Here is a 25959-nt window from a genome sequence, read left to right on the forward strand (position 1 = left end):
TATTGACACGGTGTGATCTCACAAAATGACACTGTTGAAAACTTGTGTGTTTCATTGATCAAATGTCTGGAGAAGAAGTTCATTTTTTGTTGCTTGTCCTTTGCACGTACAGAAGAATTAACTGCCTGTTGAATTCCCCTCCTGACATTTGGTTCCATTGAGCCTTGCACAGTATATATTTTGTGGAAATGAACAGGGGCCCCTACTGATCTTTAACCTGGCATATTACAAATTAAGTTAAAATATATTGCTCTCGTCACCAAAATGGGCAGACGACAAGTGAAAGATTTAGTTAAAATAAATCTCAAAATAATGTTGAAATAAGTAGGTTTAAAAAAAGCAACAATATTAAAAGAAAGTAAAAATTGTCATTTGGAGAAGGGACCAATTTCAATGAGATGAGAACAAATCTCATTCAGGTAAGCTAGAATCAGAGCTGTGCAGACAAAACTGTAAGTAAACATTGGAAGGCCTTTGGGATGGAAATATTTCAGTTTCAGTCTGGCCGAACTGCCAGGAAGGAGCAAGATGTTGGAATTAAGACCATAGTTCCATGGATAAGCAAAATAGAACAGAAAAAAAAAACATACAACAGATGTCAGGTTAAGTGTGAGCTAGGTTGATCACAGAAAATTTGGAGGGAAGTAAAGAAGGAAATAAGAGAGCCAGATGGAGTGCATGAGAAAAGACTGGCGGAAAGAATAAAAGAGTATCCAAAAGTATTCTGTTGGCATGTTGATAAAGGACCCATGTAGCTGATTGGAGACCGAAAATAAATTTATTCATAGATGCAGAGGACATGGTTGAAGTAAATGAGGACTTGCGTCAGTCTTCATTAAAGAAGATGCTGCTGGAATCTCAGCAAATGAAGCTGTAATTGAGATTCTAGATGGACTAATAACTGACAGAGGATATGTCACCTGGTTGCTGGAGGAAGTAAGGGAGGGTGATGCAGAGACCTTGCCTATAAACTTCCAAATGTGTATAGATTCTGGGGTGGTACTGAGGATGAGAAAATTGTTCAAAAAGGGATGCAGATGTAAAGCCGGTAATGATGGACCAGTAAGTCTAACCTCAATGGAGAGGAAGTTCCAGAACCATAATCGGGGACAGAATTAGCAGTCACTTGGATCAGTTAGAGAAGGCCAGCATATATTTGTTGAATACAAATTAGTTCAAGTTAGCTTATTAAAGAATTTGAAGTAGGAGCAGATAATGAAGGTAGATGACAGAAGTGATGCTGATGATCTTTTTGTAGACTTCCAACAGATTTTTGATAAGGCTCCGCATGATAGGCTTATTATCAAAATTGAAGACCGTCAAGTAAAAGAGCCCAGACCAGCATGGATTGGCTAAGTAACAGGAAACAGAGTGTGGTAGAAAAAGGTTGTTTTGCCAAACTAGAGGAAAGAGCACCGTAGAATTCACAAGGGGTTGGTACTAGACCACTGCTTTTCTTCAATATAAACAAGTTGCACTTGAATGCACAGAACATATTTTCCAACTTGGCCGTTGACACAAAATCTGGAGGTGATGGTGAACTCTTAAGAGGATACCTGTAGATTTTAAGGAGATGTTAGCAGTTGTTGGAGTGAGCAGATGGGTGGCAGATGAAATTTAATGCTAAAAGAGTATGAAACATTACATTTTGGTTGAACGAGTGAGAACAAGCTATTGGTGGGCACATTTTTTGAAAGGGATGCAAGAACACAGTGAGTAGAGCCACTGCCTCAAAGCACCGGAGGTTCTGGTTTCAATCCTGACCTCGGGTGCTGCCTGCGTGGAGTTTGTACCTTCTCCTTGTGACCACATGGCTTTCCTCTGGGTACACCGCACTCCTTCCACATCCAAAGATGTGTGGGTTGCCAGGTTATTTGGCCACTGTAAATTGCCTCTTTTGTGTAGGTGAGTTGTAGAATCTGGGTGGAATTGATGAGAATGTGGAAGCAATAAATATGGAATTAATGAAAGATTAGTTTAAATGGATGGCTGATGGTTGGCACAGATATGGTGAGCCACAAGGCCTAATTCCTTGTTGTATGGTTCTATAACACTAAGTGAGAGGGGCAGTAACTGTCATGAGGGGTGTAGACAGGGTACATAGGGAGAAACAGTACCCATTGGCAGAGGGGTCAAGAACTAGAGAAGATTAAAAATAAAATGTATCCAATTTTTTTAACTGCTAAACTAAAATAGATATTTCCATTAGGTAATGAGGAATGTGATGAACCCTTTCTCCAATATGCTAAGGATGGGTTTAATTAAATTTTATTGGATGAAGTGATTAAAGGTTTTGGACCCAAGGCACATGGTTAGAATTAAGCTGCAGATCAACTAACTAAAAGCTAACTGAATGGTGAAACAGATTGAAGAGGCTGGATGGTCCATTCTTACACCTGTAAAGTAAATGAATTGTCCATAAGTTATACTTTGTTGAATTGCATATGTAGAAAAGTGGCATTTTATTTCCAGAACATCAGTAAACAGGCAGGGTAGTTTCATTAATTTTATATTATTGGGATTAGTTTATCTTTGCTGTTCCTTTGATTTGTTGGTGGATTCTTCAATTTCCTTGTGTTTGTGCAATTTGAATTTAATTAATTCTCAAAAGCAGTTTCTATTCAAATAGCTTAAAAATATAAATGTATTTTTGGCATTGACAAAGTTTCAAAACTTCCAGCTTTAAATCGGGAACATTTCCTTTGCTTTCTGAGTAGAAGCCAATTTCTTCTGATGGACATGTAAAGCTGTTATTTTTTATTATTCTCCATTTTATTTGATTTGTGTTAAATGCATACCAATGTTTCAACAGAAGAAATAAAATATTAGTATTGATGTTGCTGCATATTAAACCTCAGTTAATCTGTGGGAGTTCTGCTCATTTCTATATTTTTATCATTCTATTCAGAGTAGACCTGTGTAGCAAATCAGTAGAATTAATAGGTTTTCTGTGTATCATCCAGTGCTTTAACCAAAATGGAATGGAGTCATCAAAATATCTGGCCCACAATTTATAATGTGCAATTCCATCTTGTGGTTTACATAATTAACGTTTTACTTCAAAAACCATCATGCAAACCAATCCTATATGCACATATTGCATGATGGGAAACTCTATTGCATTCCTTGGTGTGCAATATGGATCTATGTTAATCAGCAAGCAAGACAGGTTTAATATAGAAGCTGCAGCAGCTTTGTGACATTCACACACCAGAACCACATGAGCCCAAAAGAAGGTGCAGGCCTCAACAGTATGGTGAAGATCTGGTGTAGTTTATTTTAAAGGATTTTCCATCTCTGTGGCTGTTGAATGGTAAGCCAGTGAAGCAAGCCATCCTCACTGACAATTACAATGTTGTCAAGATTGCAAGCAAATCAGGCTGTTCTTTCACTGGGTAGATGCGAGAAGACATGGGGAAGGCTTAAATGTCAACTGTACCAATCCTTGTACTAATTGCCACTGCTGACAACATTCCATCAACAGTTGAAATTGGATATTTTCTATTCCTATCTTATCAAAGACAAAATTGTCCCTAATTGACACCACTTCTTGAAGTGGAAGTGTCCCTCAAGAACAGCCACTTTAAGACAATGCATAGACAGAAGATTGCTGGTTCTTGTGCAATACTTCACTCAATGCACAAAAGCTGTCCTCCTCATACATGAGGCCTGGGAATTGTGGTACTTGATCTGCATCATTCTCATGAAAAAGAATCTTCCCATGTGGCTGTGCACAAAATTGGCAGAGTTCCCCATTTTAGCATAGGTTCCATAATTTTAAATTTGCAGAAGGAACAATATTTCCAAATCAGGATATTGTGTGATTTGTAGGAAAACTTGAAGTTCATGATTTCACTTGGTATCCATGTTGCTTAGGAAGTGGAGGTTGTGGGTTTGGGAAGTGCTGTTGAAGAGGCCTTGGTGATTTGCTCCAATACATTATGTAAATGGCAGACACCACAGTCACACTGGACAAATGATGAAGGAAGTGAATGTTCAAAATGCTGGATGGATACAATCAAGAAAGCTGCTTTATCTTAGATGGCATAGAGCTGTTTTTGGAGCTGCATTCATGAAGCGGGGAGAAAAATTTGCATCACACTCCTGACTTTTTCCTTGTAGAATGTAGGAAGGCTTTGAGAAGACTGGAGGTAAATCAAATTGGCCCAGAATATCCATTTTCCAATCTATGTTTATTGTCACAAAGGGCTATTTTGCCTGAACTTGATCAAAAGGAACCCTCTCCCTTCAGCAAAGTATGTTGACAGTGGGGGATTTAGCAATGGTAATGTTATTATGTGTGTTAAAGGGAATTTGTTAAACTGTTAATACCTCACTGCAGTAGAGAGTTACTTACTTGGCCTAATAATAATGGAAGAATGAAGGATATAGAGTAATACAGCACAGAAACAGGCCCTTTGGCACAACCAGTCATGCTGACCAAGATACCCATCTAAGCTAGTCCCATTTGGCCCATGTCTCTCTGAACCTTTCCTATCCATGTGCCTGCCCAAGTGCCTTTTTAAATGTTTTTAATATATCTGCCTCAACCACTTCCTCTAGCAGCTCATTCCATATATAGACCACCCTCTGTGGAAAAAGTTGCCCCTCAGGTGCCTATTAAATCTCTTTGCCACGTTTGGCCCATGCTATGGCTTGAGGTAACAGATGGTGTATTGTGGCTTTTAAATGTAAACTATTTTGGAAACCAGTTGGCTCAAAACTATGCTTGATATCATAGCATTTGATCAAAACTATATATGTGCAAAAGAACTTCTATCAGCATAGAACATTGTGTTTACGGTCCTTCATTAATATGCCAACACTTTCCCAGAGAAATCCAAAACAAATTGCCCACTCTAGCTCTATCTCTGCCTTCCTTTACTTCACTTATCTATCTACTCTTCCCTTAAAAGATTCAATGATGTCTGCTTCTACATTTTCTTACGAAATAACTATTCCATGCTCGAGCAACTTTGTATAAGGAAATTCCTCCAAACTTCACTCTTCACACTGCTGATGTTAAACTGATGGCCCATTATTCGCGATTCTGAGAAAATGGCCTTTCCTCGTTCTTGCTTTCAAAACACTTCAAATATTTTCCTCTTAGCTAGTGGAAATATTCCCAGAATTTTGTCTCATTTTATAACTCAAATTTCTCTAACCCAGTTTTCTTGCCTTATAAATTTTCTTTTTCAATCTTTTGATTAGTTTTCAAATTAATACAGATTAATATATAACATCAATGTTTGTACATGTAATACAAAGAGCTCAGGAGAACAGTCATGGCATAGATAATCATAAATAACAATAAAATATAAAAAAAATCTGTAGATTCCACAATCTCTTAGTAAATGAATATAGTATAAAAGAAAGGAAAGAAAAAGATTTATTATATAAAAGAAAAGAAAAAAGATCCCCAAATCAATAAGAAAAATTATAAACAATATATCAAACCAAACTAAACAGAAAAATTTCAGAACAAAAAGACTGGACTGAAATTTCTCAGTAGAAACAGAGCAATATTATGTCATCAACTCCGTTCCTCTAAATTGGAAAGTTATTGAAAGGGGATCTATATCATGTGAAAATATTGAATAAATGGACTCCAAATATCTTCAAATTTAAGCAAAGGATCAACAGTACCACTCCTAATTTTTTCCAAGTTTAAACATGATATAGTTTGAGAGAATCATTGAAAAGTAGTAGGGGGTATTGGATCCTTCCATTTAAGCAAAATGAATTGTTTGGCCATTAATGTAACAAAGGCAATCATACGGTTAGCGGAAGCAGATAAATGGCCAGACTCTATCCTTGGTAATCCAAAAATTGCAGTGATAGGGTGAGGTTGTAAATAAATATTCAATACATTTGAGATAATGTTAAAAATGTCTTTCCAATATTTTTCCAAAAGAGGACAGGACCAAAACATATGTGTCAAAGAAGCCACAATTGATTTACATGTGTCACATATGGGATTTATATGGTGATAAAAACAGGCTATAAATTTTACCAACCCACTTATTCCTTTAAATTAGTGCAATCCTAAATTTAGTATATTGCAGTGACTCTTTACAAAGCAGCTTCCTCTGTATTGAGAACACCAAATGTAAATTGGATAATCATTATGTAGTACCTCTTCATTTAGTTTGTAATTGTGAACTTCTGTTCTTTCTACGTAGCTCTAATAAAGCTCGAGAAACTGCACCTGACCTTTTACTTGGTGCTTCATAAACTTATATATTTCAGATTAGAACCACCACTCCAGTTTTTTTTGGATGCAGCAATGGTAATAATACTGCTTTTCTGATTTACAGCTTCTCTTGACCCATCATTTGTTACTTAAACAGTGCCTTTAACAGTGCATCATCATTCATTTTATTATTTAATTTTGTCACCACCTTTCCCTGTCTTTCATTGTTTAAAATCTGTTGTACTTTCATCTTCTCTCAACCTGAAACATAAGTTCTGTTCCTTCCTTCATGAATGCTACCAGACCTGCTGTGTTTTCCAAGTTTCAGACTTCCAGCATCTTTACTGTATTGCTTTTTTACTGTGTACATTATCACTTTCTGGAATCTTGTAACATTTTTTCCCCCAGTTACGGATATTCTGAGTGAAAGTCACAAAGGCTCAGCACAATTTCTTTGAAGTACAAGGAAATTACTAATTCATACTGATAAGCTTCATGAAGATTTCTGTTTTAATGTCCTTACCAAAGCACAGTATATTTCTGCCTCGGCTTCACTTGACAATAACATTATGGTAGAATATTGAACAGCTGCACAAAATTGAAAGCTCTGGAGAGCATGCAGTCAACAATGATGTTACAAAGTTGTGAATTTCAGTTTAACCAGGTCATTCATTCTCTTTCTCACTCCTTAGTATCATGCTTCACTTATTACTATTAATTAGAAATAATCTTTTAAGCAGTGCAACATTAACCTATTATTCTGTGGGAGCTAAAGGTTAAAGCAAATTGCAGGAAGCCCAGCAAAAGTCACAACAATTTAGTAAGCTCCCCAGATAGGACAGCTGATTAAGACAGTACATAGCTGATCTGTCATATCAGGAAGATCCCAGATTTTAAAACCATACTGCAATTTTAAGTGAGAAGGTTCAGTGATAGGAATGGTAAGATGCCTGAAAAGTCCAGAGCAAAGTAACTTGGGCTTCCACTTCAAATTGTTATTAAGTGTATTGTGCCAGAATAGGTGCTGAAAACATTGAAAATGTCCAGTCTGCATTGCCATATATCAAAACAGGCTGTGCTCTTAGGTTGTCACCTACCCGTGTAGTGAATTATAATGTGAATATCTTCTGCTAAGGCTGTCCCTCGGAATAAAGGATGAGTTGCGTCCTCTCTGGTTTTATGAGTTCTGAACCAGTTAATGAGTCCAATGTGGGGACCAGCGACTCTCCCACAGAAGGGGCAGGAGGTAGCAGGCAGATGGATAGTGTATGATATGGTGAGCTTCCTCCACCACAAATACAGGGCTTCTGTGTGCTCCCATGGCTTTGAGGTTCCTAGTGCCATCCCTATGCTCCTTCTCCAGAAGTCAGTTAGGATATTGCACCTCCGCAAAGAAACTGTGAGCCACCCTTGAGTGAAAAGGGCAGGATCTAGCTGGGCAATGATGCCTTGTGTTGCATTACATGCTGTCAATTAGCATCAAAAAGGTAGCACTATTCACCCCTGCAAATCCAGCACAAGGTTAACAGCTTGAAGAAAGGACCAAGTTGTTGAAAGAGGAATGAATGAAAATAGAAAATTCAAGTTTATAATGAAGAATAATAAAATTGGATAGGGAGGTGGAAAAGGACTAGAAAAATAAAATATGTTTGAAATGCTCAGTAGTTCAGGCAACCTCTAGTGAGATAGTGTTGATGTTGCTTTATCTAAGGTTACAAAAGGATAGAACCTCAAATACAAATGGACTATCTCCAGGAGTGTAGCAGGTTAGCGTAACACTATTACAACGTCAGCGACCGGGTTCAATTCCACCACTGTTTGTAAGAAGTTTGTACGTTCTCCCCATGACTGTTTGGGTTTCCTCCGTGTGCTCCGGTTACCTCCCACATTCCAAAAGACGTAAAGGTTAGGAAGTTGTGGGCATGCTATGTTGGCGCTGGAAGTGTGGCAACATTTGCGGGCTGCCCCCAGCACATTCTCAGAATGTGTTGGTTGTTACGCAAAAAGACACATTTCACTGTGTGTTTTGACATACAGGTGAATAATAAGTCTGACCTGCTAAATCTGACCTGCTAAAAGTCCATAATTTTCGTGGGATAGGTACTGGTTTCTATTATATGTGAGGTGCATTCTGAGAAACCCTTTACAGATTAAAACAATGGAACGTTAGGATTCTAACTCTCCTAAGGCACATCTGACAGTTTAGTTACCAAAGACCTGCTATTCTTCTTGGTTATGTGTGAGTGAATTGGGTCTTGCATTTCTATGTACTGAGTGGATGTTTGCAAATTCTGAGTTCACTGAAAGTGGTCTCTTTGTAACCTCTGAGCACTCTGCTGATAAAACGCTTTTACATTTAAGTTCTAGTCACATAAAAGGTCAATGTTACCTTAGGTAAAAAGACAAGTCAATTGACGTAAGCGAGAATGTTTTGTATTTTTGATTTTAAAGTAGTTCATGATGCAAAATCATGCAGATGTTCGAAATCTGAACTGAAGCAAATTGTGTTGGAAATATTCAGCAGAACAAGCAGAATTTGTGGAGAGATGGCCAATGTAGCCACCTCTTTCTCTCACAGATTTTGGGTGGCCTGTTGAAAATCACCAGCACTTTCCATTCCATTTATGATGCAGATCTGTTTTTGACTTACCTGCCTCAAAATAGTGCAGTTTGGTGTCTCTGGATTTCACTGACATTAAGTTGACTGGGTTTATGCTTGCATCCTCTGGTGTCCTCTGACACCATCCATGTGCATAAGGAAGATGGGAAGTCTTTGACCAGAATTTCTGTAGTTTCTTATGTTTCTTAGCAACCTAGAAACCATGCATGTGCACCTTGTGAATTAGCTATTTTAAGAAAAGCCAATCTTTCAAATACCTTCCCTTTTAAGTTTTAACTGACCAATATATTTACTACCTCCTCTTTCACACTTGATGCCAATTATCATAACTTTTTATAGGCTAGTTATGGCTTTTTTTGGTAATTTTCTCTCCTTCCATGCATTTCCAAGAAGAGTATGATTCTGCAGATTGGTATCACTCCTGATATGCCTAAATGATGATTATTGATGCATGACCCTTGAGGTAGGTGTCAGTGGGCCAATCAAATGTAGGCAAATTTGTCAGTTTCAGCATATCTAATGACTGGATGTACTTTTCAGAAATGAATCAATAAATAGTTGTCAGAAGTGGCAGTACTTACTATATTTCCCTCTCCCTACTCTGCGGTGTTACAACCAATTGCAGTATCTTTGCTGCCACCAGGAAATGAACTAATTTGTTGAAATTTTGAACCTCCCTAATAATGTAAGCTTAGATTACTGTGTGAATAAGCCTGCTTAGCAAGTGGAAGTATTGGGCAGTGTTATTTCAAACCAAGGCTGCATTAACAAAGTGAAATGTGGAAAGGATGTTTAAACAAGTAATCTTATAACTGTCAGAAATCCATAGGAATTGTCTTCAATGATATCAATCAGTCTTTAGGTGTAACAAAATCACTCACAGGTCTTAATTCCTAGTATTTTTATTATAAGCCATTCTAAATTTACTTTTAAGAAAAAGTATTTATCTAGCATATTGAGTAATATCAGGTGTCTGCCACATGCTCATCTGATAAATTGAGGTAGTGTTTTATTATTGTGTTCACCAGCCTCCCACAATAGATTGAAAATGTAATGATTTATACCATTGGGCATTCTTGTCTCTGAAGTAACTTCAGTTGATATTATTCTTTTGCAGTCAGAGCCAGAGGGATTTTCTCATTTCCACTTGTATGTCTGTGCTGCTTTCCTCATCAAATGGAGGAAAGAAATTTTGGAAGAAGATGACTTTCAAGTAAGTAATTAAAGTCTGTTCAAGCACCACTATATATGTAACATTGTTAAATTGTCTATCCACTAGCCTATTTATTGACTGTCAACAGCCTGCTTAAACTATTTAGGATGCTGTAATCAAAGTCCACCTAAAACCAATAAATGCCTGTTCAAACCAATGCACATTGGAGTAATTTAAGTGACAGTCTTGGCTATGTGGTACCAGTCTCAGCTTGGAATTAGAAATCTGTGGGCACAGGCTCAAGTTCAGATAGTTCAGAAAACTGTCTGGTTGACTTTTCAATGTAGATCTGATGCAGCGTTGCACTTTTATATGAGATGGGGCTCTGCCCTTTTGATTGGAAGGAAAAAAATCCCACAGTACTGCTTGAAGAACAACAGGGAAATGTTCCCAGTATTTTAAGCAATCTTTATCCCCAACCAACGTCTTGAAATTAGTTTGAAATATCTCGTTATCGCATTAGCATTGCGAGATCTTCCTGGGCATAAATTTGCTGCCATTTTCTATCTGTTACAAAACTGACCATATTTCGAAAGTTCTATAGGATGGTACAATGCTTTGAAATATCCTGATTTTGTTGAAAGATGCTATGCAAATACGTTTTCAACTGCTTTTAATTGCAAATTGCGCACTGTTTAGTATTTTCAGAGGAATCAATTTCAATTTTATCGGATTTTTTGATTGCTCCCTACACTTAAAGAAAAATTTGCTGACTAGGATACCGGCTGCATCAGATTTCACACAAGCAGCGTGAATGCATTGCCACATTCACTCTAAAGTTCAAACAACATACCAGTTCACTCATAATATTCTTGTGCTTTTAATGAGAAATCAACTAATAACACTAGACTACTTTTGGTATCAAATGTGTGAATGATATTTAATACAAAGTGTCTGCTATAAATATTGCCATCAAAATTTCTAATAAATAACAGTGATGCATCCTGATATTACTGTTCTTGTTAAGTTTATGCTTTTGTGCAGCCACCATCTATTAGGACACTTGATCACAGTCATCTGACATCCATTTTGAATTTGTTCAGCATTTAGGCCATTTTAATAGTATTAAAATAGTATTTCCTTGAAATACATGAAGCAATAACTTCTGTAGAAATTATTAAAAACTAAAATTAAAATTGGAATTAAAAAACAGCTCCTGTATGTTGATTAAACGATTCAACATGAATCAACATAAGTGTCTTTTATTACCTCACATACACCTGTCAAAAATGAGTTACTACAAACAAAACTCCGGTGGTTAATCTCAGTACATGCACTATAGATTGACGTTTATGAATGAAATACTTTTCAGCAAAGTTTCATAATAAATAAAAACATACACATTGGCAGTCAGTTTTACCTTAATTAAAGGTGAAGAAGTCAATCATTTAAGGCACCACAAACTTTATAAACAAAGCTCCAACTATTTGTGGATGTCACATGAAATCTCAGTGAAATGAAAGAGCTGAGAGTCCCTGATACTTTATTTAACAATATGTGTGCTGCAAAATTTATCAAATAAAAATGTCAATTGATAGATATTTCCTTAAGATTCAAAGGAGATAAAGGTATTGCTTTTATAATTAAGCAAATAGAAAAAGATAATAATACCTTGTTGTTTTGCACAGTTGATTGCTAAAATTATTGACATACTGTATGTTCATTTCGATATGTTGCACCAAGTTATTAAATCAATAAAAAGCCTCTTGCATTTATACAACACTTGTAATATAGAGAGCATTCCAAAACCCTTCACAGAGGCCTAACCAGACAAAAGAAGGATACAAATGGAAGGCTATCAAAACATTTTAGGAGCAAATAAGTGTTAAGGAGAGTCTTAAAGGATTACGCATGAATATTTTTGCATACATCTATCAAAATAGTGATATCAATCTGAATGAATAGTTTGCAGAGAGGGCAGATGATGACATTGGTCCTCATGCAATATTTAATGGTTGCTAAATTGAACTTCAGTGGTGTAGCTAACAGCTCTTATCACCATTAGGGAACACCGAATTTGGTGGAAGGTTTTTAAGTCATTTCACAAACTGCCCTGTTCCAAATTATGCACTTGTACACCCTTTTTATACAATTATATTCTCCAGCTTGTATTGCCTCCACTCATTCTTCCCATCAAAATATAACACTTCTCAATTCTCAGCAATAAACTTCATCTCCAACCTGTCCACCCATTCAACCAATGTGTCTGTATCTTCTAGAAGTCTGTTATCATTGTCTTTATGGTTCTCAACACCTTCAAGTTTTCTTCATTTGCATATTTAGAAATTATACCTTGTATTCCCATGTCCAAATCATTACTGTGTATCAAAGAAAAGCAATGGCCCTCGCACCAGTCCTTGGGGACCTCCATTGTACACTTCCCTCCAGTCCAAAAGTTAGACTTTGTTTTCCATAATTTAGCTAATTTTCTGCTACATCCCCTTTGTACTCCTTGGTCTTAAATCTTAACAGCAAGCTTATTATGTGGCACTTTTGCAAGCCCACATATACCACTGCAATCGCAATTCCCTCATTGAACCTCACTGTTACACTTGGTACTATGGTCTAGGTTCTGGCTGTGCTTTCCAGAGGAATCCTCTCCACCATCCATACTCGGAGCTAAAAGATGAGTGGTCCAGGTAAAACCAGTATTTAGCTCTTGAGTACTAATGGAGGAGAGGATTCTCCTGGAAAGCACAGCCAGAACCTGAACCATAGCACCAAGTGAGACTCAAACGTATAGGGTGGGAAGCAAAAGGCCAAGGTATCAATAGTTAAGGGGTTCTAAAGTTCAGATGGTATCTGTCTGACGTGCTGATTCCACCTAGAACTGATCCCAGTGCCCCTGGAATCTAAAGCCCTCCCTTCTGTAACAACTCTCCAGCCACACATTTATCTTTGCTATCATCATATTTCTCTTACCAGTTGCCTGTGGCACAGGGGTAATCTGGAGAGTACCTAACTCTTCAAAATCTGCCTGCAGAGCCTCATCACTTTTTTTCAAAATGTGTCATTGGTGTCAATGTGGACCATACAGCTTTTCACCTTTCTCTTCAGAATTATTTGCAGCCACTCAGTGATGTCCTTTGCTCTGGCAGCAGGGAGACAGTACATCATCAGGAATCATATCTGCACCACAGAAACACTTGTCTGCTCCCATTAACTATTGATGCCTTGGCCTTGTTCCTTCTGTCTTATATATTTGAGTCTCACTTGGTGCTGTGGTCCAGGTTCTGTCTGCACTTTCCAGGAGAATCCTCTCCTCCATCAGTATTCAGTGCTAAATATTGGTTTTCCTGGACTGCCCACCTTTTTCCTTGTCTGGCAGTCACCCATCCCCTCTCTGAGCTGCATCTCCTGAAACATGCAATTCACGAAACACTCAGCTTCACTGATGGACCACAGTAACTCTAGCTATTGCTCAAGCTCCAAAACCCAGAGTTCACACTTCTCCAGCTGATGATACTCCCTGCACCTATGGTTGTCTAGGACATGTGAAACATCCATAAAGCACAGGATGTGCATTCTGGTAATCTGAGTGCCTTGACATGTCAACTTATTAGATGAACTCAATCAACTGTTACAGAATTTACCTTAAATACAATTACTATTAAATTGCCTATTGCTTTATTTACCCTGAGCATTGTTTTGTTTTAATTCTCTGGCTCTTTAATTAAACTAAATGCTTGTTTAAACTCACAAGGGCTCCATCTCCTATACATCTCTGACACACTGTCTCCCATCTTTTTATTCACCAAAGATCTGCCTTCCATGTCCTTTTTACCTGCTCTTACCTGGGATCTGTTTCACAGGCTCATTTTAATCACTGGCACTTTGTCTCCTGCTTTGTTTTAAACTCACCAGGACTTTGTCATGTGTTTCCTTTAAACTCATGGGTGCCTTTTTTACTCACTGGGATACGCTTTCTCGTCCACCTTTTAAATTCTCACTTTTTGAGCTGCACTCTCTGGTACATGATACCAGTATCTGAGCTGATGGCTGCAGATATTGGCTCGAGTGACAGGGTGCCTTTTACCATTGCCCTCTTATTCAGCCACACCAGGAGATTCAGGCATTTGAAAGATGAAAGACACACAGATCAAGTGCATCTGCAGTTTATAACTCAGAATGGAATGTCGGAATAGGGTGAACAAGAATGTAGGAAGGAGAGATAAATATGATCATACAATCATCTTCACTGGTTTCTATGCCATCATTAGTCTCAGGTTCTGTAGTAATGACCATTATCTCTCTGTTAAAGCCACTGGACTTGTGCCTGTTCCTTTGTCAGTTAGTTGTGGTTTGTTTTAATCATGCAATACCTTCTCCCTGCAGAAAGAAGGGAACTATGTCAGTAATTATATTGCAATGTGACTTAGGTGAAATTCCCTCCTCTTCCCCCTCGACTCCCCTGTGATGAACAGCTGGCAGTTTGTGGAACATGTAAGGCTTGGAATATCAGTAAATGTGAGAATGAGGCAAGTCATATGAATGCTAGTTAAGAGTCCTGAGGTTTAGAGACTGTTGATGTGTGAATGGTGGAGCTGAATTGTATAGAGTATTGTGTAAACCAGTAAGTGTATTTGTTGGGAGGAGGGATTTGGTGATCGATGCACATAAGGGTATCAGACAGTATCTCAAAGTACTGTGTCCCTGTCCTTAGGACATGACTCCTGACATTGACATTGTTTCCTACTTCCATCCAATATCTTGACTATCTACCCAGAAAATCTTTCTCCAGTGCTGCTGGAAATGTAGAATGTTTTTTTTTCATTCTGTTTGCAGTCCCAGCCATGACATTTGCGTCAATTATTGATTGCATTTGATGGAAAATTCTGAATCTGCTTTGTGAGAGCATTATCAGGGCTTTTACAAACATGTATTGCTATTGTATCACAAACAATTTAACATATCGTCGTATAATTTAAAGGTAAACCTATACCAGTCAATTGAGCAGTCATGCATTGTTGAATTTTCTATCGAAAACAACTATCCGGATAGAACACTAAATCCCAGAAGCTTATATTTAAGCAACTTTCCAATACTGCAAATTAGATTTTCGCTCTGGTTGGTTGGTAAACAGTTACATTTAACTGGGCAGTTCTTTTGTCGTGTTGTTGGAAAGAGTTTGGATAAATTAAATCAACTTTGCTAGTATTTTAAAATATTTTTGGGATTGTTTTAGGATTGAGCATCTTGCACTCTAAAAACACCAGAAAGTCAACTAGCCTGATTTCAACTTGAGCCACTATCTAAAGTAGGCATCTTATGTATAGTTCAATGCTTATTTTAAGACTAATTTGTTTTTTTTTTCATGCCTACTCCACTCGGGATTCTACTGTGGCCATTGTAGCTAGAGGCCTTCAGAAGGTACTTTTTTTTAAAGTTCCTGTGGCTCCATAGCCTTCCTGTGTTGAGCTTCAGTTGATAATTAGCCCTCCTGCTCTCCAACACCATCCCCCCCCCCCACTGCATCTCCCACCCTGTCCATTTTGTTTTTTCACATGGGGTTCCAAATCCTGGTTGGAGTTGCTTCCAGAGATTTGATGAAATGATATTTGGATACAAAGGATCTGCAAGGAATTTTGTATACTCTACAAATGTTTGGATCCCTACAACTGAGAACTTTTCCTCCATGATTTTGGATCATGCACAAGGTTCTAGAAACCAGAGATGAGAGAATAGAAAGTGGCATGATGGTTTCACAGAATAAAACCAGTGGTGGGAACATTTTTATCTGTTGCTCATTTGCATTGCACTGATAATTGACAGTTGTTTCGGCAATAGGTTCTCATCCTGAAAACTAGTAATACAGTAATTCACAAATATCTTGTATATAACTGGCAGAAATAACAATGGCACCTTGATAGCCTACTAACAGTCATTTTTATACTGCTGATATTCACAACTTCTCAATCCATGTCACTTTAGCATGCTCCAACCACATCCTTGCTTTAGTTTTCGATTCTGCTTGAAGATGGCAAATCTGAACCCAGGACGTCTGGTTCCCCTATCCTTAGATGACTAGTCCACAGCTACACTCTCTGCTGTTTACCTCTGCTTCCTATCTCTTCTTTTTGCTGTTAATCAGAATCAGGTTTATTATCACTGTCTTATATGACATGAAATTTGTTGTTCTGTGGCAGCAGTACAGTGCAAAGACATAAAGTTGACTTACAAAATAAATAAATAGTGCAAAAAAAATGGAACAATGAGGTAGTGTTCATGGGTTCATGGACTGTTCAGAAATCTGATGATGGAGGGGAAGAAGCTGCTTCTGAATCGTTGAGTGAGCCTTCAGGCTCCTGTACCTCTTCCCTGATGGTAGTAACCATGATGCAGTCTTGCCTTCACCAGAGAGACTGACTGCTTTGTAGAACACCTCCATTCAGACTGCAAGTGCAATCACAGTTGTCTGCCATTGTAATTCTCTCTTGATTTCAAGCCTCACCTCTCTGTCCTTGGTCTTCAATTTTCTACAGAAGTTCAATGAGTAATAGCACCTGATTTTCCAACTAAGTACATTCAACCATTTCAGATAATGATTCTACAATTAACACTTACTCCTCCTCTGGACTCCTCTTTTGTCCCTTTGCTCGTCCGATAACCAACCATGTTGCCTGTCACCGTCATTCCTATTGTCATTTAATCTAGGTTCCTCGATTGGATAGTTTTTATTTTTTCCACTTTTTTTTACAGTTTAAAACTTGTTTATCTGCATCTCTTTCGATTCTGATAAAAGGGCATCGATCTGATAGATTATTTCTCTCCACACAGACTGCCTGACCTGCTGAGTATCTGCAGCATTTTCTGTTTTATTCACACTAGTAAATAGACCATCTTCATGCAGTCCCCCATATTTCTCTCTCTTTTTCTTTAATGCACACTATCTCTCCCACTGTCCCCATCTATTTTTCCTGCCTGTCTGTGACCCATGGACTCAGCTTATTCTTTATTTTTCTGCCTCATGGTTTTATCTCTGGATATCTCTGAGGGTTAGTTGACTCTACACAGCCAGTGATGGCAGGGAGCACCATTGCAGCAGGAACTTTCTCAAGTAAACATTTTCCAGGTTACTACCAACAGAGTCCGAGAGAACTGCACCTCACTCCAGGAGATTCTTGGACATCACAAGGTACTGGCAGTTAACTCAGGCCCAAAACCCAAATTCATGCAAGCTTGGGATGTACTGTTCAAATCTGAAAACTATCCACAACACATTTCTATTTTATTTTTAGATTTTTAGAGGGTTGGTGGTGGAGGTGGGTTGCTTATCACTTTTGGCATTAAAAGAATTAAAGCAGCTGTAAGTCAGCAATCAAACTTCAAATTATTTTCTATTTTTAAATCAATGCACTTAAAAGGTGTAGGTCTCCCAGACTCTTGTTGCTAGTAACCTTGATAATGTTTATTTGATAAATTTCCTGCTACCCTGTTAAGGTAGTAGGCACAAACACTGGAAATTGCTCACCAGTGTTATAGAAGAACCAGGTTCAAAGATTTGGTGGTGGGGACAGCTGGGCATGTTTTGCACATATAGAAACAAAATCTAATACATAGATTTCCATTGCTGAATTTGTTCTCAGTTTATTAGAATCAGGTCACAGATGCCAGTGTTAGGAAAAGGAGCACCTAATTGTTATAATTCGGCAGTTAACAGGGTATTGTAGGATGAAGTTAACTTTATACTTTTACCAAATGCTATCACATTATTTGGCAAACTTATTGTTTATTCTGTTACTTCACTGGAGATGTGCAATGATAAAGGCTTAAGGTTATCATATACGGTTCCCCGATGCATCATTTGGATTTTCAGTGGTTACTCTTGGTATAAGCATTTACTTTTAACAATTCCCCTGTTGCCCAGGACTTCACTCTTTCAATGGTTTCAATAGCTCAGTGACTTGGTCTTTCAATTAAAAACAGGTAGTTCTACACAGAACTGTTAGTTTTTACTGATCTAACTAGATGAAGGTTCAGGATGACTAAATGAAAGCAGAGCTCCCAGACAGCTGATTAAAAATCCCTGGAGAACCACACTATTCCTTTGGATTCCCCTGTAAGGAGGAGGATAAGAAGGTGCAGATTTCCCAAGTTTCTAGGCACTTTTCCAGTGAAGTCTGCTTGCTAAACCTGATACTTCCAGCAGCCTCATTAATCACAAATAAAAGAAACGGCTCTAGACAGAAACACAAGTACAGGATAATTTCCTTTTTGCATGTAATTGAATTGGTTCAAATGCTTTTAATTGTTCTGAGAGCTTATTTGGTCAATTTTATTTTTAGTTTTTAAAATTAAAAACAATTGCTATGTTAATTTTCAATAGTTTTAAGTGCTTTTTTTAAAATGTTTATCAATGTCAGAGACATTTAAAGACATTCAACCTCACAACCTAAATAACAGCCTTAACAGTCAGGGGCAGAAACTAACCAGCTCTCAAAGCATTTCTGGAAGTGAGGTCCATTAGTTTGGATTAGAATGGTCTTTTTGATCAGCTGGGAGACAGCTTCCTGGAGGAAGATCTGCCACAGAGACCCACTCCAATTGGAGCATGGTTCAAAGGCAAATAACCAGCAAAGCTTAGGCAACTCACTGGTTAGCAGAAGATCCACCCTATTATGTTGTTCGTATTTCCCTGCTTGTATTGCGCTAACACAGACATCACCCATTAAAGTACTGGGTATAAAAATAGATGTTAAATCCAGAGTCCTTCCAGAAAATCACTATTAACTTATTATTAATTAACTTATTAACTTATTATCAATTTCCTTTTCTTTGATTTAAAAATAAAGAAGGCGGCACGGTAGTGTAGTGGTTAGCGTGATGCTCTTACAGCGCCAGCGATCGGGATTCGATTCCCGTCGCTGTCTGTAAGGAGTTTGTACATTCTCCCGTGTCTGCGTGGGTTTCCTCCAGGTGCTCCGGTTTCCTCCCACATTCCAAAGACGTACAGGTAGGTTAATTTGGGTTTAAAATGGGTGACGCAGACTCGTTGGTCCGGAAGGGCCTGTTACCACGCTGTAAATAAAATTTTTAAAAAAATTTAAACTAGATATTCTTCCAACAATAATTGAGCATTTCCAACAAAGGAACAGTAAAAGACACTGTCATTGTGATCTTTGTGGCAGGTCGTGGTTATTTGCTTATCCTGCTATTGAACAGATGAAACAAGTAAAAGGTTATAGCAGGTTTTTAACATCTTTTGCACTTATATATTATGCCATTTTTTTAACCAACAAATAAAATTTAAATCAGAAATTAGATAATATGGAATACTGGAAATGAAAGTTGGTCATATGTTGTTCAGGTATTCCAAATTACATGACAAAATGTTAACCTTTCATTAGAAAAGGATAACTAAAACAATGATTATGAGTACTAACTGTGTATTATAATAACAATAAATGTGTTACAAAATCATACAAAGGACAACCGATTAAATTAATAAACCTGTACTGAGCAGAACAACTGAAAGCATTCCCAACAGGAGATTTCCATAAGGAAAACAAGGGTAATCTCAAGAGGTCCTTTTGTAAGAAAAAACAGGAGTTCCCTTTAACAAAAGAAATTTAATCAAATATTCTCCTTGATGTTCTCCAAATGTCCAATTGGATTCTAATATCATGCTTGGAAACTAATCTCATCTTGTCTGGTTCCTCTAGTGTGAGAATAAACTGACAATCTAAATAATTATCTTACAGCTGAGCACATTAGGAGTCTCAACTCCTAACAGGTAAATCACAAATTCTCCAAATAATCTTGGTGGAGGCAACATTTTGACTTACAGTATGATTTGTTCTGTTGCATTCTCCTTTTGTCAAGCAATAATTGATATTGGTACTGGTTTATTATTGTCTCATTACCGAGATACAGTGAAAAACTTAGTTTTGTCAGCCATCCATACAGGTCATTTCAAAATGTAAGTACTTTGAGGTAGTACAAGGGAAAAGCAATGACAGAATGCAGAATATAGTGTTACAGTTACAGAGACAGGTGCAGGTAGACAATAAGGTGCATGGGCCATAACAAGGTAGACTGTGAAATCAAGAGTTCATCTTTAAAGTACAAGAGGTCCCTTCAAGAGTCTTATAACAGGGGATAGAAGATGGGCTTGAGCCTGGTGGTGTGTGTTTTTAAGCTTTTGTATCTTCTGCCTGATGAAAGGGGGGAGAAGAGAGAATGTTCAGTGTGGGAAGGATCTAGAAGTTGATTGAGTGGGCTTAATTTTTCCCATTTATTAACTTACAGAATGAGGGTATCACTGGCAAAGCTCAGCATTTACTGCCCATTCCTAATCGCCCTTGAGAATTTGGTAGTAAGCTACTGCCCTGAAATGCTGCAGTTCCTTCTGCTGGAGGTGCTCCCACAATGCTGATTGTGGAAGTGAATTCCAAATTCAGACCCTGTGATATCAAAGGAATGCTGATTTTTCTAATTAGAACATAGAACATTATAGCACAGTACAGGCCCTTTGGCCACGATGTTCTGCCAACATTTTATCCTGCTCTATTATCTATCTAACCCTTCCCTCCCACATAGCCCTCCATTTAGAGGGAGCTCTGCAATTGATTGCGTTCTCATGTCCTTGTAGCCCTTGTACCACTTGTTAGTGGAGATCACAGGTTTGGGACAGTCTGTCAAAGTAGCCTTAGTGAGGGGTAGCCGAAGTTTTCCTCGTGATTTGAGTTTTGCCACAGATTTCTGTTACAACGCTCGGTGAAATGCTATTTTGTTGCAAATCTCAACAAGCTTCTGAAATTTAGCACTTGTCCACTTTAGAACCAAGACTGTAATGAAACCTGGAGCTCAGTGGTCCTGTTAAAACCCAAACTGAGCAATGCTGTGTTGGTTATTGATGAGCATGGCATTCTTGATAAGACTCTCAATTGGCGTGCTGTGTACAAATGAACGATGGAGCAACGTGACATTGATTCAAAGGGATATTTTGTCATGTACGGATACTGACCGGGGCAGGAATCTGATCCTGGATTGCTCAAGAAAGTGCTTACCTGTGACGTGTAATCTTAAAATTAGATGATAAAATTCACATGCAACTTTGTTTAGGGTATAATAATCACTGAAGAAGTTTTTTGGTTTTTAAGTCTTCCTAGAGCTCTGTAGCTTACTTGAATAAACCAGTGAACAAAGGAACTTCAGTTTCACTGGTTAACTGCAGGTGTGGAAGGTGACTGAGCTCCTGCAACAGTAGCGAAACTGCTTGACCAACAAATCATATTCTGGATCACAAGTCTTTGGCACCATAGCTGGGATATTGTTAGGTCCTGTAGCCTTTACTGTGTCCACCCTTCTCAGCTATATTGAGTGGAGTGAATTGAGTTGGCTAAAGACTTTGGTGAGGACCTCAAGAAATCTGTAAAGGATCCACTCAGCAGTTCAGGCTGAAATTGACTGCAAATTCTTCAGCTTTGATTTTTCTCTTATGTCCTGGTTGAGCATCATTAAGGACAGGAATGTTCTTGAAGCCTCTTCATTCCCACTTGCTATTTAATTGTGCATTGGCATTCATGACTGAATGTTGCAGAGTTACTGAGCTTTAATCTGTTGGTTGTGTGATTGCTTAACTCTGCTGTTTCATGACACGTTTGCTGTGTAGCATACATATAGTTCTGTGTTGCAGCTTTGCCAGATTTTAGCTAGACCTGATACTGTTACTGACATGCCCTCCACAGTCCCTGTAGAATCAGGATTGATCCCTTGACTAATGGAAATGAAGGAGTGATGAATATGCTAGCTCAAGAGATTAGACATTGTGGTGAATATAATTCTGCTCCTGCTGATGGCCCAGAGTGCCTCATGTATACACAGTTCTGAGCTGTCAAATCTGTTAAGAATCCATCATGTTAGACGATGATGGTGACTTGTTACATCTTGAAGGGTGTCCTCTGTGTAAATATGGAGCTTTTGCTTCTTCAAGATTTGTACTGTGGTCACTCCTATCTGTACTATAATGGACTGATGCAGCTGCAGTAGATAAATTGGTTCGGGCAAGATCTATCTGTTAGTTCACTCAACACTTGCTGCAGACCCAGTCTGATACTTATGTCCTTCAGGGCTCTGCCAGCTTAGTCAGCGAGGGTATTAATGAACCACATTCGATTGTAGCCATTGCAGTTAGCCCACACCAAATACATTTTGTGCCCTTGCTACTCAGTGGTATTTCCAAGTGTTGCTGTTTTGATCAATCAGCTGAGGGAAAATGGTGAGAGAGAATTAGGAGCAGGTTCCTTTCCTATGTATGACCTAATATAGTGAGACCTCCTGGGTTTGGACACTGCACTGGGGACTTGAGACCACTATATTCTGACAGTTTTAAAGTAAAGCTTCAATCTCTTGTGGATCTATCCTGCTTGTAAGGCAGGATATGCTACATCATTATACTGGGGAGTACCACTGAGTCAGACTGAGGTTTGACTTGTCTATGTGATCCTTCTCCAAAATTAGGCACCAGTACCCAAATGATTATGAGGAGGATATTACAACTTCAGTTTGACCACGAATGATTTTGCCTTGTCTGGTTCCAGTGCCAAGGTCTTTACAGGATGTTTCATGCAATTTATCATTATTGTGTTTTAACACAGCCGTTCTATATAACTGAATGGTATGTTAAACTATTTCAGACCATAGTTAATAGTCAGCCATATGTTTGTTAGTCTGGAGCCAGTGCATATAAGCCTATCAGATTTATTTCTATAAAGGACACCAGAGAACCAGATGGGTTTTTATGACAATCCAGCAGTTTTGTGGTTTCCATGACTGTGATTCCTGATAATTTAAATTCCACAGATGACATTAATTTTTAATATTTTAGTTCAATATTTTATTTATTTACAGCGTGGTAACAGGCCCTTCAGGCCCAACGAGTCCGCGCCGCCCGTTTTTTAAACCCAAATTAACCTACCCGTACGTCTTTGGAATGTGGGAGGAAACCGGAGCTCCCAGAGGAAACCCACGCAGACATGGGAGAACGTACAAACTCCTTACAGACAGCGACGGGAATCGAACCCCGATCGCTGGCGCTGTAATAGCGTCGTGCTAACCACTACGCTACCGTGCCGCCCAATTATTAGTATGGGTCTTGAAGTAGTCTAGCAACTTGATCACTAAGGCACCATGCCCACCATTAGGAGCATTTCAGTGCCAGCAATGCACTCAATTTACCTATCTGCCCTTGTAATCCAGAAAGAAGTATTGCAGGCTGTTAAATGTAACTCCACTACTTAAAACAGAAATTACAAACTAGTTAGCCAAGTATCAATAGATGGGAAAATGCAAGCAGCTATTATAAAGGATAAGACAACAGGATGCTTGGAAGATATCAACAGAGTAACATGGATTTCTGAAGGGAAATTGCGTTTGACAAACCTTCTAAAATTTTTGAGGATTCAACCTGTGGAATAGATTAAAGGAGAAACGGTGGATGTGGTGTTCTTAGATTTTCAAAAAGCCTTTAATAAAATCCCACTGAGTAAAATTAAAGTGCGTTTTATTGGGGGTAATATATTGGCATGGATCGAAAATTTGTTGATAGGAAACAGAGGAGAAATAAATGGGTCTTTTTCCAGAGTTAACAATATATCTTGTTTTGCATTTGGATAAGTGTGCAATCCTAAGCAAACCAGTATTGTATACAAAAGGATCTCTTGGATAAAATCACTGCTACCAGGAATCTAATCGGCAATTGCTATTTTTGAAACACGATCTTTTTCCATGAATTTCAGTTTCAGGAGTAATTTATGTCAATATTTTAAAAATTGAATTGTCAGTGATTGTAACAAACAGTAAAACAAAGTAACAAATGAGGATCATCTCTTTGATAATCTTAAACTTGCAGTTTTCTTTGCCATTCCATTAATTTTTTAGATTTATTATCACTATGAAGGCATGTTAGCATATGCATTGTATTTATTTCATCTCTTACCGAATCAAGCAGAGTAGGGTAACAGATGTATACATAACATGAATATTAACAATGAATTAACATATCACCATTCCACCAAAGTGTTCAGTTGTAGTTCTGAGCCTGAAATATAAGCTCAGCTCATATTTTGTTGAAATTTTATTATGTTGAGTGCTTCATTGGTTATGTTGTTTTCATTTCCAAATAGCTAAGTTGGGTGGACAATTTTGAAAGCTATCACACTGATATCTTCTGGTGTAGAATTGAATGGTCAAGGATGATTCATACTACCTTCAAAAATATGCAAAATAGTCAAAGTGAAACTTATATCTTTAGATATGATCCTTCATTTCATCTTAGCACACAGCTTGTCCATGATAGCCAGCCCAATCTGCCATAGACGTATATACATTTCCAAATGAACTTGATGGATTTTGACCAGGTGATGGAATCCTGGCTAATTTTCCTCTCCAACTCAGGTCATATGTTTCCAAAAAGATTGTGAATTAAACTTGGGCCCTTCTCGATCTACATGAGTAAATTAATCCCTAAAAGACCTTGTTAAACCATTTTGATTTGAATTGTAAATTAACACTGCAGGTTTCAGAAGGAATGATTGAATTATTTTACTTGAATTGCTTGTAAACAGCAGATGAAGTTGATTCAGGAAAGGAAATTATGCATGATTAACAATATTGTTTGCATCAATAAAATCAAAGAAGACTGTGCAGTCCAAAATACTTCTAACATGTTTGTGCATGAATTTTCTTTCTGTGGTCTGAGTTGTAATGGCATATTGCATGTAGTGGCATAATTAGTGGCACTTCTGTTGTCAGAAGGCCATGGATTCAAGTTCCAGTTGACAGACTTGAGCACAAAAATTTAAGCTGCTGCTCCCAATGTAATACGAAGGGAGTCCACCATGGCTGTCATTGTTGTGAGTCTCATTAAACTATGGGCTACCTGCCGTCTTGAGTAGACCAGGATTCTATGGCGCTATTCGAAGAAGCATGTAAGAGCCATACCTGGTATTCAGGTCAATATATCTTTAAACTAAAATAAATGAAAGAGATGATCTTGTTACTTTAATATTCTTCTTGTGAGAATTTGTTGTGCATAAATTGGCTTCTGCATTTTCTTTACTTGTCTGGTGTGGCACTTCACAAGTACGTAATTGGCTATGGTTCATTGGGATGATGTGAGAAAAAAGCACTGTATAAGTTCAAGTCTTTCTTTCTGTCCAAGGCTACTGTTTAAACTTAATTGATTTGTGATTCATGGAAAACTGTGGAATAAATTAGAAATTGGCAAAATGTTGGGAAGCTGTGTATCCTAATTGCAAGAATTAAATTGGGATTGTGGGAAGGTGCTGAGTAAGGTACTTCTAGTGGGATATATAAATAAATATTCCCAATTTTTATTCATTTCTAATGAAATTGATGATGTAACATTGGATATCAAAGTACGACATCAACATAAGTGGTATAGTTGAATCTGAGAAGGAAATTTGAGAACTATAAACAAATTGAAGCTTGTTAAATTGAAAGAGCAATATAAGAATAAGGTGTAAACTACTGCATATAGGAATTAAATGTGCATAAATTAAGTTGCTTGATGATTGGTACAGTATTATAATTTCTGTAAAATTTTAGTAGTGAGGAGAAATTGATTAGACTGGAATTGTTTTCCTGGAACAAGGTAGACTGGAAGAGATTTAACTGAGGTGTATAAAATTAAAGTTATAGAGTCATAGATACTGCTCCCTCGGCTCATAGAGTCCATGCCAACCATCGAGCACCCATTTTTGCACTAATCCTCCCTAAATCTATTTTTATTTTCCCCACATTCCCATCAATTCCCTCCCAGATTCCACCACGCATCAACATTCCAAGGGCAATTTAAAGTGTTCAATTAACCTACCAACCTGCAAGTTTTTAGAATATGGGATGAAATTGGAGCATTGGAGGAAACCCGTACGGTCATAGGGTGAATGTTTAAATCGGTTCTGAAACATA

The 25959-nt window shown here is 37.9% G+C and overlaps 1 protein-coding gene across 6 annotated transcripts in view; it reads left to right on the forward strand.

The window, feature by feature from the left end:
- LOC127580978 (TBC1 domain family member 22B-like) overlaps positions 1 to 25959 on the forward strand; it is a 260989-nt gene that overhangs the window by 229706 nt on the left and 5324 nt on the right. For 5 of the 6 annotated variants that reach the window (XM_052035004.1, XM_052035008.1, XM_052035005.1 and 2 more), the window contains one exon: positions 9931 to 10026. In XM_052035004.1, the coding sequence (XP_051890964.1) occupies positions 9931 to 10026 (96 nt within the window). Of the gene's footprint in view, positions 1 to 9930; positions 10027 to 15379; positions 15397 to 25959 lie in introns of all 6 variants that reach the window. The other variant, XM_052035009.1, reaches the window with a different exon arrangement.

Source organism: Pristis pectinata, chromosome 20, assembly GCF_009764475.1.
Source record: "Pristis pectinata isolate sPriPec2 chromosome 20, sPriPec2.1.pri, whole genome shotgun sequence".
In the NCBI taxonomy this organism is placed as follows: Eukaryota; Metazoa; Chordata; class Chondrichthyes; order Rhinopristiformes; family Pristidae; genus Pristis; species Pristis pectinata.